The sequence below is a fragment of the Notamacropus eugenii genome, chromosome 1, assembly GCF_028372415.1.
Source record: "Notamacropus eugenii isolate mMacEug1 chromosome 1, mMacEug1.pri_v2, whole genome shotgun sequence".
Taxonomy (NCBI): Eukaryota; Metazoa; Chordata; class Mammalia; order Diprotodontia; family Macropodidae; genus Notamacropus; species Notamacropus eugenii.
This window is the reverse complement of record NC_092872.1, coordinates 711,942,487-711,957,602: the sequence shown is the minus strand read 5'-3', so window position 1 is coordinate 711,957,602 and position 15,116 is coordinate 711,942,487. Positions and strand designations below refer to the sequence as shown.

At 38.5% G+C, this 15,116-nt stretch overlaps 1 protein-coding gene across 1 annotated transcript in view; it reads right to left on the bottom strand.

Moving 5' to 3' along the window:
* Positions 1-14,698, bottom strand: part of PKD1L3 (polycystin 1 like 3, transient receptor potential channel interacting) — a 66,052-nt gene extending 51,354 nt beyond the window's left edge. The window contains 6 exon segments of the mRNA XM_072636497.1: positions 1,762-1,896; positions 5,430-5,630; positions 7,243-7,289; positions 8,706-8,825; positions 10,672-10,806; positions 14,367-14,698. Coding sequence (XP_072492598.1) covers positions 1,762-1,896; positions 5,430-5,630; positions 7,243-7,289; positions 8,706-8,825; positions 10,672-10,806; positions 14,367-14,661 — 933 coding nt within the window. The 5' untranslated portion in view covers positions 14,662-14,698.
* Between the last annotated feature and the right edge of the window lie 418 nt (positions 14,699-15,116).

Below are 15,116 nucleotides of genomic sequence, written 5' to 3'. Positions count from 1 at the left end.
TTCCTTCCTTCCTTCCTTCCTTCCTTCCTTCCTTCCTTCCCCTTCCTTCCTTCCCCTTCCTTCCTTCCTTCCTTCCTTCCTTCCTTCCTTCCTTCCTTCCTTCCTTCCTTCCTTCCTTCCTTCCTTCCTTCCTTCCTTCCTTCCTTCCTTTCCTCCCTCCCAACCCTCCCTCCCTCCTTCCTTCCTTCCCTGAATTTCCATATCTCAACCAGGCTGGAAGTGCAGCAGCCACTCATGTTCTCAGTCCCATTAATAATGATAGCTGACATTTATACATAGCGCTTTAAGGTTATCAAAGTGAGAATGAAGGGGACCTAGCCGTACCAGATATTAAACTATTCTCTAATGCCGTAATTACAGAGCAATTTGGTATTGATTAAGAAATAGGTTGACCAGTGGAACAGATATACTGTAAACATACATTCTTTATGTTGCAAACAATATACAAAAACAAATAAACCCGGTAGTCTAGTATTTGATTAACACAGAGGTCCCAGTTATTGGGTAAGAACACACTATTTGACAAAATCTGTTGGGAACACTGGGAGAAGTTAAATGTAAACCAGCATTTCATATCATATACCAACATAAGCTCCAAATGAGACATGACTTAGACATAAAGGGGGACATACATCATAAACAAATTGTAGCAGCAAGAAGAAATTTTCTGCCAGGTTCATAGCTAGGGAAAGAGTTCATGACCACAAAAAAAAAAAAAAAGAGAGAGAGAGAGAGAGAGAAACACAGGAGATAAAAGGGACAATTTTGATCACATAAAATGACAAAGTTTTCACACAAACAAAATCAATTCATATAAAATTAGAAGATAAACAGGTAAATGGGAAAAATCTCCACAGCACTTTGCTGTGATAAAGGTCTTATAAGATACATAAATAACTGGTTCCAATTTATTAGAATAAAAGCCATTCCCACAAATAGTCAAAGGATACGAACAGTTTTCAGAGGAAGAAATACAAGTTACAAATAGCCATATTAAAAATGTTCTAGATTACTAATGATTAGATAAATAATTAGACATTATTGTAAAAACAAAAAATTTTGAAAGCTTCAGAAGTCCAATCAATACAACCCACCTACTGATCAAATGAGGATGGTACAGATTGAGACATGTATACGGCCAATGAGGCAATTTGTTTTGCTTGATGAGACATGTTTGTAACAGGAGTTGTTTTGTTTTTCTTTTGTTGTGTGTGTGTGTGTGTGTGTGTGTGTGTGTGTGTGTGTGTGTTGGGGGGCAGGGAGTTTGAGGTGGGAGATGGGTAGAAGAGAAGGCAGATTTTCATTAATTGAAAAAAATAAAATTTACCTTAAAATAGATAAAATTGTAAAAAATGAAGTCATGACTACTTGTTTGCAAATTTAATCTAGACAAAGTAGAGGAAATGCCTGGATAGTGCTAAATTCCGCTTTGACTAGTAAAGATGGCCTTTATGCCTCACTATTTCCCTTCAGTAATTCCATGGATCTGTGCTTTCCTTCATGCCCATCTCCATTTTCTTTTTGTGCCTTTTGAAATTTGTTTAATTGGTCTTTCCTATCATCTATTAACAACAAGAAAAAAAAACCAACTCTTTTTGAAGGGGCTCCCTTTCTGCAGAGCACTGTGTGAGGTTCTGGGAGAGAGATGGAGCTTCTACTAAAAGACTCTCACTTTCTCTTATTCTCCTCTCTCCCTTTTTTTTCTTTTCCATCCTTTTTTACTTTAATCTATCCTTTGACTCCTTCAATTCATTCTCTTACCTGGATTGTCTTGGAAAACTGGGAAGCAAAATGCTTCAGGTGCTGAAGGATCTCACAAGCTCTCTGCACTTTTTGGACCAACTGAACATCTTGAATGGATCTGCTAACATTTCCCATTGCTTCACGGAAGACCTGCTGGGGAGAAAGGAGAAGAGATCGAGGATTGAAGGGCCTATTTGTTAATGCCATTCACTCTCCACTGTAATGTGTGCCCATGCCATAAATTCTTATCTTTTTCAAGTTACTATTTACATTAGGTTCTCAGGAGATAGAGAGAAGGAAACAGAACATAGAAAAGAGGAAACAGTAATAGCTGGATAAAAAACAAAGGAAAAGCTGAACAGAAAGCATGTAATTCTCCTCTCTTCTGCCCCCTTCTGCAGTGGTATTCTTGGGAGCACATGGTCAATGGGCATAAAGTTGAATAAGAAGGTAGGGATGTGGTAAGATATCTATACTGACACATAGGTCTAGGGATCACTTTGCTTTGGTTGCCATTAGGGGGAACTTTTTGGTTGTTGTGATTTGAATGGGGAACAGACAGTTGCTGCAACTGAATAAAGATTTCCTGTTCGCCATATGAGCAATTGGCAGTCGATTTTGAGGATTGAGATTGCTGAGCAGTGCTGACCACAAGCAGCTGCTGCCCATGTCTCTCATGTGCCTATAGCCAGGACTGGAGGAAGAAAGTTAGCACTGACCCAGACCTTGGAACAAAGACAAGGACTGCCGTGCGAGGTAGAGAAAATCCAAGGATCTAAGACTTGACTCTCATGAATTTGGGGGTATTAGTAAGACTGAGGTCAGGAAGCTCCTCCTTCAAATTCAATTCCTTTTATTTATACACTGTGGCCTGGAGCTTGGGTCCCAGATATACAACCCTCCTCTCTTTTTCCCTTTCCATGATTTTAGATATTTTCTGGTTATACCCAAAGAAGTGGGAGAATAAATAGGAGGAGTTTGGGAACTTAACATTTTCCCCTTCACTGCTTTCAATAAAGGATGTGGTCACAGTATATTAAGTACCTGTGTCCTGTGAATGGGGTGGGGTATTTATTGTCCCAGATAGGAGATGAGAAATAGAGCCATAGAGTTCACATTCTAACATTTTGAACAATAGTTCATATTATCCCTTATCTAAATTCCGGTTCTGGCCAGCATCAATTTAATCTACTCATTCCTTCAGTTTGTATCTACATCATTGATGTTGGAAAGCAGCCTAGGCTTTTGCAGGCTTCTGGTGGCCAGAGGGGATACTACAGCCTTTGGGGAAATGATCCCATGCCCCTTTGTTGGTGGCTTCCAGAGAGCCCCATCTGGTGAGTAGACCAATGGCTGTCTTCTCCACGGGATAAATGGCATTGTGACACACTTACACTTTTAAGAAGGCAGAACACACAACATTTTAGATGGCTCATGAAATTGTACTTCAAGCGTCACATGGAAACCATGGTCACCATCCAGAAGTGGCGCACTACAATACTGATGAACTCCTAGAAGCCTTTTGGAAGATGGCTACCTGTAAGTATTTCTTTCACAGAGGTGAAAAAAAAAAACCCAAAGTACGACAGAAAGGTACAATGACTGACCCAGGGTTTATGTGAGTATGAGAATAAAAGACAAGTGCACTCACTTTCAAAAGTGAAACAGGGATTTTAAGAAAAAGTCCTTTCTATTTAGAGGACACATATTATTCTTTCAGTCTTTTGGACTTTGATTTTTTCAGGAAAAAGGTTTCTGAGATTTGATGTTCAGGGGATGAGTGGCTGAGTACTAAAGATTATGGGAAAACACTGAGAAAATGGGGCATAGCTTCAAAACTCAAGAGACTGGCTTTAGGGGGCCATCTCCAGTCATCCTGATCTATATCTTGCCTCTGGACCCAGATGACTCAGGAGGAGAAAGTGAGGCTGGTGACTTTGCACAGCCTCGCTCATTTAAATCCACTTCGCTTGGAAGTCATGGTATCACTTCCCTGATGTCATGGTCCTCTTGGAGAATGAAGGACAAACTGCAACAACAACAGATGACTGGCTTTCAATTGGAAATCTGATGTTACAGAATAATATTTTCTTTTTTATAATATGATTTTAGTATATATAAAAAATAACCCAATGGATACCAAATTCAAGCTATTTAAATTATCTTCCTTTCTTTGTTAATGTAGACATATACTTTTAGATATTGGTAACCAGAACTTATAAACTGTTTTGTGTTCTGCTTTTTTTTTATGTAGCATTATTTGGATCCCACTCTTTGTATTGAAATAGTCAACCTACTTGTCATTGGAAAGGTTTTGTTGTTGGGTCATTTTTCAGTAGTTTCTGATTCTTCATGACCCCATTTTGGGTTTTCTTGGCAAAGATAATGGAATAGTTTGCCATTTCCTTCTCCAGCTCATTTTATAGATGAGGAAATGGAAGCAAACAGGATTCAATGACTTGCCCAGGGTCACACAGGTAGGAAGAGTCTGAGGCCAGATTTGAGCTCAGGAAGATTCATCTTCTTGACTCCAGAGTGGGAGCTCTATCCACTGTGCTACCTATCTGCCTCATATTTCTGTCAAAGTCCATCATCTCACTGCATGCTCATATCAGTTTTTTTTAGCCATTCCTGTATTGGGGGGACATTAGCATTGTTTCCGATTTTTCACTATTATCAATAGCATAGCTATGAGCATCTTTGTAAACAATTGCTATTTTTTTTGCCCCCTTTGGGTTATTTCCTTAGCATATTCTCCCAAAGTGGAATTACTATTTTAGATTCTGATCAGTTTTATAGTACTTATATTTTGCCCAATTATTGTCTTAAAAAGGACACTGATTTTCAGAATTTCTTATTTATTTCCTCACAGCGCCTCTAACACTGTTTAATAGGTATATGGAATACTTTGAAATTGTTTTAATTTTTATTTCTGTAATTAGTGGTAAGGTATACATTTTCACATATGATTACTTCCTTTGACCACTTAGGGACTGAAAGGGGGGATAATAAAATTTTTTCAGTTATTTATAGGTAAGATAGGTATTTTAATAGAAAGACTTAATAAGAGATATGTCATATTTTCCTCATTTTATTGCTTTCCTTTTAATATTTGTTTTATTATATTTTATGCTATAAAAGTTTTATTCTCTGCCCTGTCCTACCTTGCCTGCCTCATTCTGGAACATCCCATCTGTCTCTGACCTTTACACTCTGAATTATTAAAGGCTGAAATGTGGTTAAGAGACATTACAGAATTAATTTTCATGAATATTTTTAGTAAAAGGATTGGCCCCTTTGTCACCAGTGGATAAGGTAATGTCCTATTTGGAGATAAAGGGACAAGAATTCTCCAGTCACCATCCCAAGGATATTAGCAAAATCCTAAGAATGTTCTTTCCTTGGTTTCACAGAATAACATAGGGGATAATGATCATGACTGACATTTATAAAGTGCTTTTGGCTACACGAAGCACTTTGTTACAATAAATCTTTAAATCATGAATTATTATTATTGCCATTCCTCAGATGAAGAAAATGAAGTCTAGAGATGTATTTTGCCCACAGTGATTTGCCATCAAATGGCAAGTGCCATGGTGAGAAATAAAACTCCAGTCTCCTGAACTGGAGTTTATCCTCTTTCCAGTAAACCTTACTTCTTCTTTACTTTACGTGACCATTTGTACCTGATAAGAAGCACTTGCAAGTGCTTCTGACAAAGGCTTTTCAGAAGACGTTTCAGCCACAGGCTTGCCAAACTTGGTTTTCACTGGGAGAGGCTGCTGCTTGGCAGGTGGGGATATTGCCAATAGCATCTGCTCTGGGGTCTGGGCCATTACGAATAGAACCAGGATATTGGTGGACATTTCTTGGCACAGGGTTGTTGGCTGGAAGATACAGAGAAAATGACGATAAATGGAAGGATCTGCTTTTGCAGATAGTGGTAGAAATTAGAGATTTTACTTTCTTCTCCTGTCCTTTTTTGCTATACCAGAAATAAGATCTTTGCAGTCCACACCAGCTGAAAGGCAGTGTTGCATCACAGGGAGCATGTTGCTCTTGCATTTAGGAAGACCTGGATACACATCCCACCTTTGACACCTGCTAGCTGTGTGACTGTGGGCCAATTATTCCCCCTCTCAGATTATATTGAGGGAGTTGGATACAATTAACTCTAAGGTTTAAATCTATGGTACTATGATACAGTGTACTTGGATATTAATTAAAGGGTTTCTAGATAGGAGGTAAAGGAAAAAAGTGTTAAGAAACTTACTGAAAAAGGATTTTATTCTAATGGAGTTACAAACAATAATCAACAACTAAGGCAGTTTTGAGCATAGAATCAGAGTCCAGGATTTTATAGCGTGGAGGTGTAACCAGGGTCTGGCACGTATGTGGGCACCATCTGCTTGCTTGGTTAATGGAATTTCCCTACATGGAAGAGCCTGTTTCTGGGAGAGACATGACGCTATGTGAGACAAACACCTTAGAGAAACTTGCATAGACATTTTGGAACTGGTTCTGGTCTGCTACACATGTGGTGAACAGGAGTCACTTTGGCTGTAGGGGCATTCAAAACTCTCTTCTGCCATTTTTCTTGCTTAATCCATATTTGGCGATTTCTTTGTTCAGTGCATCTGAGGAGACACCATGCTGTAAAGACAGAATCTGTGGGGCCTTCTCTCCTCTGGAGGCACAAATGAGCCATGTCCAACTCTTCATGACCCCATTTTTTTTTTTTTGGCAAAGACACTAGAATGGCTTGCCATTTTCTTCTCCAGTTCATTTTACAGATGAGAAAACTGAGGGTGAAGTAACTTAGCGAGGGTCACACAGCTAGTTAGCGTCTGAGGTGAGATTTGAACTCATGAAGATGAATCTTCCATACACCATGGCGCCCCCTAGCTTTCTCTGCCTGTCTCTTTCTCTCTTTAAAGTTCATAGGGCTGAGGTTAAGTATGTGTAAGTATGTATGCATGCATGTATGTATGTATAATTATATGCAAATATTTACATATATACAATACAACTTTCAATAATATTGGTTTCCTAGTCTTTTGTTTTATGCGTCTAAAAACATTCTTGTGAGAAGGGGTCTGTTTGATTTCCAGTCAGTTAGAGGGATCTACCCTACAAAGAAGGTTAAGAACCCCTGCTGTTGGGGATAGACCTGTCCCTAGGAGCCCAGAAGACCTAGTTTCAAGCTCAGATTCTGACACCTCTTATTCTGGTCAAGTCCTTCAACCACTCAGTTCCACAGCAAATTCTGGATGTGTGTCAATTATGGGAAAGGTTTTCATCTGGAATGACATCCCAGACCCGGTCCCTATCCCTATCCTTAAGCCTTCTTTACATGCAGAATATAATTGTGGGATAGTACAGGATACAGTCATGTCCATATAGAATAAAATATAGCTATGCCAGCACTGTTAGAGTGGGATTAAGCTTCATAAGAGAGAGACTAATGTCATTCCAGAATATGTGCTATAAACCACTTACTTGATAAATGTCAGTGATCCCATGACATCTGGATGAAAGATAATGATCTGTTAGAGGAAGGAAAAAGAGGTAAGAATTCAAGAAGTTAGGGCTGTGGGAAGAAAAGTCCAGTTCTTTCTTCTTTGAAAATATCTAACTTGGGATCAAAATCACCTGATTTAAGTATCTATGAATTCCCTGCTGGCTGTCAAGCTAATCATAAAAGCAACACAGTGTGAGTATTCCCACGAAATCATTCACTATATTGTCTATCACAGGTGAAAGGGGACACATAAGGGAAATGCTTTTATTTTTTATAGGTAAGTGGACAGGTGGAGGGAGCTGGATAATGTTAGTTAGGTGGTGTAGGAGAGAGAGGGCTAAGCCGAGAGTCAGGAAGAGCTGCGCTGAAATCTTGTCTCCAACATTTGCTAGCTGTGTGACCCAGGGCAAGTCACTTAACCTTGTCTGCCTCACTTTCCTCATGAGGAAAATGGGATCTTTAATAATAGCATGTACTTCAAAGGGTTGTTGTAAGGATAAAATGAAATAATATTTTTAAAGAGCTTGCAAACTTTGGAATACTGTATAAATTCTAGCTATTACTAAGTTGTTTTATAAGACAGTCTCTGTTCCTTGCCAACATGACATAGCCTCTGTCTGCTTTGGTTCTGCAACTGTTAAAATGCGGAATGTGATAGCACCTACCCCTCAGGGTTGTTGGGATGATCAATGAGATAATATTTGTAAAGCCCTTAGCACTGTACCTGGCACAAAGGAAGCATTTAATAAATTCTTGTTGCCTTCTTCCTTTTCCCTATATAATTTTATGTACATGGAAATAAAAAAAACTTATCAGACCACCAAAACAAGTTTGTAGGCTTACACATTTTTTGCTTTCTCATCCCTTATTTCCCAGCAGGATGACAATGTCCTTGAGGAAGGTTATGAATAGAAAGTCAAAGGACTGTATGAGTACCGTAAGTAACATGTAAAGTGTTACTAAGATTTTTCCTGACATTTAGCTCACGTTCAATTTCTTTTGGGTCATGGGCTTCTGAATCTGTCTTAATGCTTATGACTATAGAAACACTTTCCTTTGCCCTTCTTTTCTGGGTGCTTGAATTGAGATGACTAGAATTGTTACTGAGGTTTGGAACTGTGCATTTCGTTTGACCAAAGTGAGTTTCGAGATAATGTTTTTTGCTAGACTCGTATATGAAGTATGGGAAGATTAACTGGTAGAAGCATATTTCTCCTGTTATCTGAACTTGAAGCATGATTCAAGCAATGTGAAGGAAGAAAGCAATTTCATTTTCACTCTTTAAAAATGAGATAATCACTGCCATACCCTTGGGCTGAACCATTCATCCAGCAGTGACAACGTAAGGGACTTGTGCATTATTGTAGAAATGTCTGTGTAAATTCTGATATCTGGTATGCTACAGGGAGGAAAGATTGGTTATGCAGGAAAAAACCAGTACCTGAGGCAATCTCATTTCTCATCTTGGAGATTTCCCACTTTTTAATCTTGATCGTTGGGTTAACTGGGGCATCCTTTCCATTGCTTTCATGATTGTCATGTGGGTGGTCATGAAAGGCATCTATTTGGAGTTCAAAGTAGAAAACAGACGATAGTATCAATAACTCTTGTTGTGAGAAAATCTATGAAAAATCACGGACTTCAGAAAAGTGATAATAGGGAAAAACACAAACAATAATTTTTAATCTGGCCATCAAAGAACAATAAACTAAGAATACAGAAGAAATTTGTCTAATGTCATCCAAAGCCACACATAACATTAGGATCACAGCACATTAGAAAGGGCAGCTAGGTCAACTATCAGAAAAAAAGAGAGGCAAATGGTAGTCAGAGAATAAGAAGAGAAAATGAGGGAGATGATTTATACTTAGGGTGCAAATACATATTAAAAAATCCTCTAGGAATAATTGATGTTGACTTATAACATGTTCAGTTTTAAGATAAGAAATTTTGTCTTTAAATTCTTCCTAGCTTCAGATACCTTTGCCATTTAGTGTTAAATCACTAGTTACTGTCACAACAAAACTGTCATCAAAAATTTCTGTTAGAACGTCCTAAAAATAAAACTCTCCTTTATAAAGATATATATATATGTATATACACACTGATTTCATCACACATACATGTGTATCTTTATATATATATATATCTGTCTGTCTATCTATCACCTTAAGTGCTAAGGTTCCTGTTTTTAAATTAGGAGGGATAAGTGCTAAAATGATGAAATCACAGGTCAGGATCCATATGGGAATTTATGTGTGTTTTTGCGTGTGTATCTACAGATAACTTTAAGCCTCTGTGTGCGTGTACATATGCACATACATCCATATACACATATAGACACACATGGAGCAAAATAAATGTTCCTACTCCACAATTATGTAATACTAAACATAAATGCATTTGAACCCAGGAAGAATTCAAAGACAAAATATCATATTATAAATCCTAGCATGTTATAGATCAATAGCGATTTTCCATAGAGAGGATCTCTCACAGTTTTTTGCCCCTACCACCAATATTTCCATCTGATGGTGCCTGGCTACCATTTGCTTTTCTTTTCTTCTGTCCATTCCCATAGCCGTACTTATGAGATCTTAATATATGATGTTGTGAATGCAGGCAATATCAAAGGAGTTTCTTTAGCATGAATAGGTTGTCGCAATCGGCACAGACCGTGGGAAAACCTAGGGATTTCTGCCAAGAATGGAGTAGGCTGTGAGCTTTATTGTTTTGCTTTTTAAACTGAGGCCTCTCAAAAAAGAAAAGCTGATGCCTCACAGTCATTTCTAGATATGACTCCCTTCTAGTAAAGAAACTATTTGAGTAAAATCAATTGACAAAGCAACCTCGCAACTGACATCTGCAACATTCCATCTCCACAGTTCTCCATCTCTCCATTGAGAGGATGTGGGTTTCATCTTCTCTAGAATCGAGATTGTTCATTGTAATTAAATGGACTTTAGATGCACTTGAATACTGCTTACATTTAAATTACTATAGTTATTGTGTATATTGTTCTTTTGTTTGTGTTTACTTCATTCTGTGTCACTTCACCGGTCTGCCTGTGTTCCCCTGAATTCCTCATGTTCATCATATGTTAATGTGCAGTATTATTCCATATTCAGACACAACCACTTTTTCAGTCACACCACCAAATAATGACCATCCACTTTGTTTCCACCTTTTTTTCTGCCACAAAGAAGGCTGCTATGAATACTGTGCATATATTTGTGTATGTGTGTATATGTAAACATATTTTATCAATCTTTAAAAAATCAAAATTCCTACTTCTTTCCCTTCATCCATTCTTCTCATTCCATCTTTGTAGTACTCACACATATTTTTAAATCTCTGGAATCATTCTCCAATTTATATTTCTGAAAACTTATAGGTTTATCACTTACCACCCTGACAAATGAAAAAATGTTCTTTTGAACAAAGGTCCACTTTGGATGAAACTAAATCCCAGTTTCTGATCATATATGTGCATCTGTTGGAAGGAAAAAGCCCAGATCTTGTGAAGAGATTGGCAGAGACTTCTGTGAAAGAGAGAACAGGTCCAGATGATCATTCCTGTTAGTAGCCAATAAATAAAACTAACCCTAGACCCACAAATGTGCTAACTAACTTCTGATCAAATGGAAGATTGAGTTCTGGGCTTTGTTTCACATCGTTATTTTGATTTGATCACTTTCCTCATTTGCAAAATGGCAGGGGAGGAAAGGATGGAACTAGCTGACCAATAATGCCCCTTCTAGCCCTAAATCTATTATCTCAACAACATAGCCTTTATCATAAAGCTTTAGACATTAATTTCCCAAGAATGATAATAATGTCCAATATTGTCCCTACATTCATGATCACAACATGACAGGATCTCAGAGTTGGCAGAGATCTCAGGTGCCATCTAGCGCAACCTGAATAAAAATACCTGCTATAAATAACAATGCAGAAATATCATCATCTAACATTTGCTTGAAGTGAGGCAGAACACTCTGAGGAAACCCATTCCACTTTTGGATGGCTCTAAGTATTAGGAAGTTTTCCCAATATGGCTCTCTGCAGCATCTATTCATCATGCACAGGCATGTGCCTTCCATGTCTAAGAAAAGCAAATTTAATACCTCTTCTTTATTTCAGCCCTTTGAGTATTTGAAGACATCATTCATGCCCTGCCTCAGTCTTCTCTTCTCCTGGCTAAACATTCCTAGTTCCTTCAACTGATCCTTATATGGTCTCCAATACCTTCACCCCCTTCATCACAATCTATTCTGGATATACTCGGGCTTGCCGATGCACTTCCTACAATATGGTGCCCCAAACTGAGTGCAATAATCCTGGTGTAGTCTGATCAAGAATGAGTAGAATGAGTATCATGGGAGTATCACCTTCTTTATTCCATAAACTGGATTTCATTGACTTTTTGAGCAGGCATTGAGTTGACTCCTATTGAGTTACTAGTTCACAAATTAACTCTAGATCTTTTTAAACTGAAACTATTGACTAGCCATTTCTTTCTGATTGTATGTCTGTTCAACTGAATTTTTGGATCCAAGTGTAGTCTTTTCATTCACCTGTATTCAATTTCATCTTACCAGATTCAGCCCATCATCCCAGTCTATAATCTTAGCATCCTAGTTCTTTAAGCCAGTGAGTTAACTATGTCCTGTAGCACTGTGTCATCTGAAAACTAGATAAATATACTTTCATGTTTATTTATGCCTTTATCTGAGTCATTAATTAAAAATATCAAATTGCACAGCACCAAGCACAGATTATTGGGGAATTAGAGACCTCCCCCCAAGTTGATATTGATCCTTTGATCAATGTCATGATCATTCAGTGCTTATTCCATTAGTTCTGAATCCATCTGAATATATCTAAAATATATCTATCCCATATCTCTCCATTTTCCTCACTACATTGGCATGAAATACTCTATTAAATGCTTTGTAAAAATCTGTGCTTTCCCTTTTTTTGAAAATTGGAATATTTTCCTTTATCAGGCCTGTGGCATCTCTCAAGGATCATCTTTTATAGCTCACTGCCACCATCTCAGCAATTGTAGTCACTAGTTTTTTCAGTGCCCTGGGATGTAATTCTCCTGCCTGGACGCTTCAAGTCATATGCCTGAAATTTCAACTTCTGTTAAAAGTTTTTATTCTGCCCTTCCCAATCCAACAGGAAGAATTTTTGAGCCTGAGTTGATATTAATTTTGACTTCTTTTTTCTGCCATAGGGCAGGCAATGGAGAGTCTCATTTCTACTGAAGAAGGGTTTTCTAAGGGTCTCTGAGAACCTGTAGTCCTTAGGCCTCTGCGTTTCTGGCACAGACGTCCCTCATCTTTGCTAAATGAGTGTTTCCTACACTCTAAGATTGACTCGTCTCGCTTTGTAGACCCAGCTCCAGATCCCTGATGCTGGAGTTTCTAGATTTAAATGCTTTAAGGAAAGTGAATTCTCTAGACTGAATTCTGGACGTCAGAAAATGGCAGAATGTACTAGGCACCTTATTCAGAGAGAGCACATGAAGTTACTTTTCCTTTTTACCAAGAAGTCCAGATTCATGGAGACAAAGGATGCTCTAAGCTCAGCAGTAGATCCTTGTCTTTAGGACAGACTTCAAAGGGGCTCACTTTGCAAACCAGGGCAGAAAGGTGAGCTTTACCTTTCTACTTCCTCAGCTAGATGAAGAGTGATGAGATATGTGATTTCACTGGTTTAGGGAACTTCTAGTTGAGTAAACTCACTCTGTAAACTGATGTTTACATGTAAACTGATACCTCCTCTGCAACCAGAAGAGCTGCTCAGGGCATTGAAGAGTCAAGTGACTTACCCAGGACCACACAGGCAGTCTGTGTCAGAGGCAGCCCTCCATGACTTTGAGGCCAGCCCTCTATCCCTTGTACCACTCTGTCTAACTGAAAAGCTCTTAGTGCAGTGCCTAGCATAGAGTAAGCACTCTACAAATGTTAGTTATTATCATTATTGTGACAGATTTAAACAACAATCACTGATAGGAAGAGAGATCATCTTAGTCCAACCCCTCCCAGTTTGTACATGGAAAACAGATTTAGAGACTTACCCAAGGGCCCAGAGGTGGTAGTAGCAGAGCCAGAATGTGAGGTTGTCTGGCTCACCGTCCAGTCTGCTTTCCATTTCACCCCTTTCCTACTCTATGAGAACATCCCAAATCACTTCACTTCATCCCTGTTATTCTTCTGACATAATTTCCTCTATAGAAGTGAGACCTAATTTCCAAATTCCTAAAATAAAAGCAAGATTTTCTAGTGATACATTTATCTCACAAGACTCCCCAATGAGATCTGCTCTAAAGAGCTCAACAATTTATGTTGCATGAGTCTCAAACTGAGGAAGGAGACAGATGACCTTCCCCTCATTTTAGAGATGGGATACCTGGAGGCCAGAACAATGAGGTGACTGACCTATTTAGGAAATTTATGAGGAAGTAAGTACAGGGTACATTTTATCACATAATTGGAAGAAGATTTTTCTAGTAGGAAAAAATGTGAATAGATTAGGATTTATATGTGCTTCTTTCCCAAGTCTTAACTAATATAATTATGTCTAATCAGCTTTGTGTTGATTAGAAAAGCTAATCATTTCTACAAACGGAAACAAAATCAGTGGCTGCTGCATAGCCTATCGGATGCTTTTGTCTTGTTTAGGAAAGGGTGGAGGAATTATAAAATACAAGAAAAAAATAAAATCTTTTTCTAAAAAATATGGAACAGGCATTATTATGTATCTTGCATATAGGACCATAGAATCATGGATTTAGGGTTGGAAGAGAGCTCTGAACCCTGTTAACCAAACTCCCTCACTGTAAAGATGAAGCCAGGAGGTTTGGTGATTTGCCCAAGGTCACACAGACAGTATTAGAGGCAATATAACAGGCACTTGTTGCCTATTTGTTGAATTGGATTATTATCTCACAATTCAGAGGAATAAGAGGGAGGAAGTGAAGTGATTTATGCAAAAACCCTCAAAAAGTCAATGGACCAAGCAGAGTTACAGGGCTGGGAGCAGAGGATGAGATAACCAAGTAAGGAAGTCTTCGTAGTCTTTGATACTTTACCTGGGCCACCTTTTCTCTCGTGCTTTATTAATGGATGTGAATCTGGCTCAATCCACCACTTCTTTCCTTCTTCCAGGTAATCTTTGAGATGATTTCGAATATCCTGGTTCCAGGTGGACATCAGTTGACCCCCCTGTCTATGGCAGTAGTGCTGGGCTCCCCTGAATGAGCAGTGAATCCTGTTAAGTTGGTAACAGTCACTTTTCCTATGCTCCTTTTGTAAATTTAGCCCTGCTCCTCTTAGAACATTTTGTCCAATGCAGAGCCAAAGCCAGATTCCTGTTTGGAACATCATCTTCTCTGACCTAGAACCAAGAAATGACTGGACTGCACTCTTTAACAGCTATCTGGTCATTTTAACATGCACCTGGTGCTTTTGTCATGCTTGGGGGGAAAACTGAAGATAATGCAAGAAGGAAACAAAAGCTTTTTTTTTTTTAAATTTAAAGGATAGAGTTCCTCTAAGATGAAGGGTAAATAAATGAGAATAACATGTCCATGGGCCTTTGAAGAGACAACTTCACCTGTGTCTATTTATCTGGATAATATCCTAGCTATGGATCAGGTCAGTATTTACTTACTATAAATTGTATAGTGCTTGATTTGGAGGCTCCCTCCTGATACAAGGGACATAGCTACCTTTTAGGGATTTCTCCCCATCTGGCTTTATTGCCCTTTACCCAGGTGGAATCTGGGAATGTCAGTATTTGCTATTCCTGACTGTAGCCCACCAGCCTCTTTTACTAGACT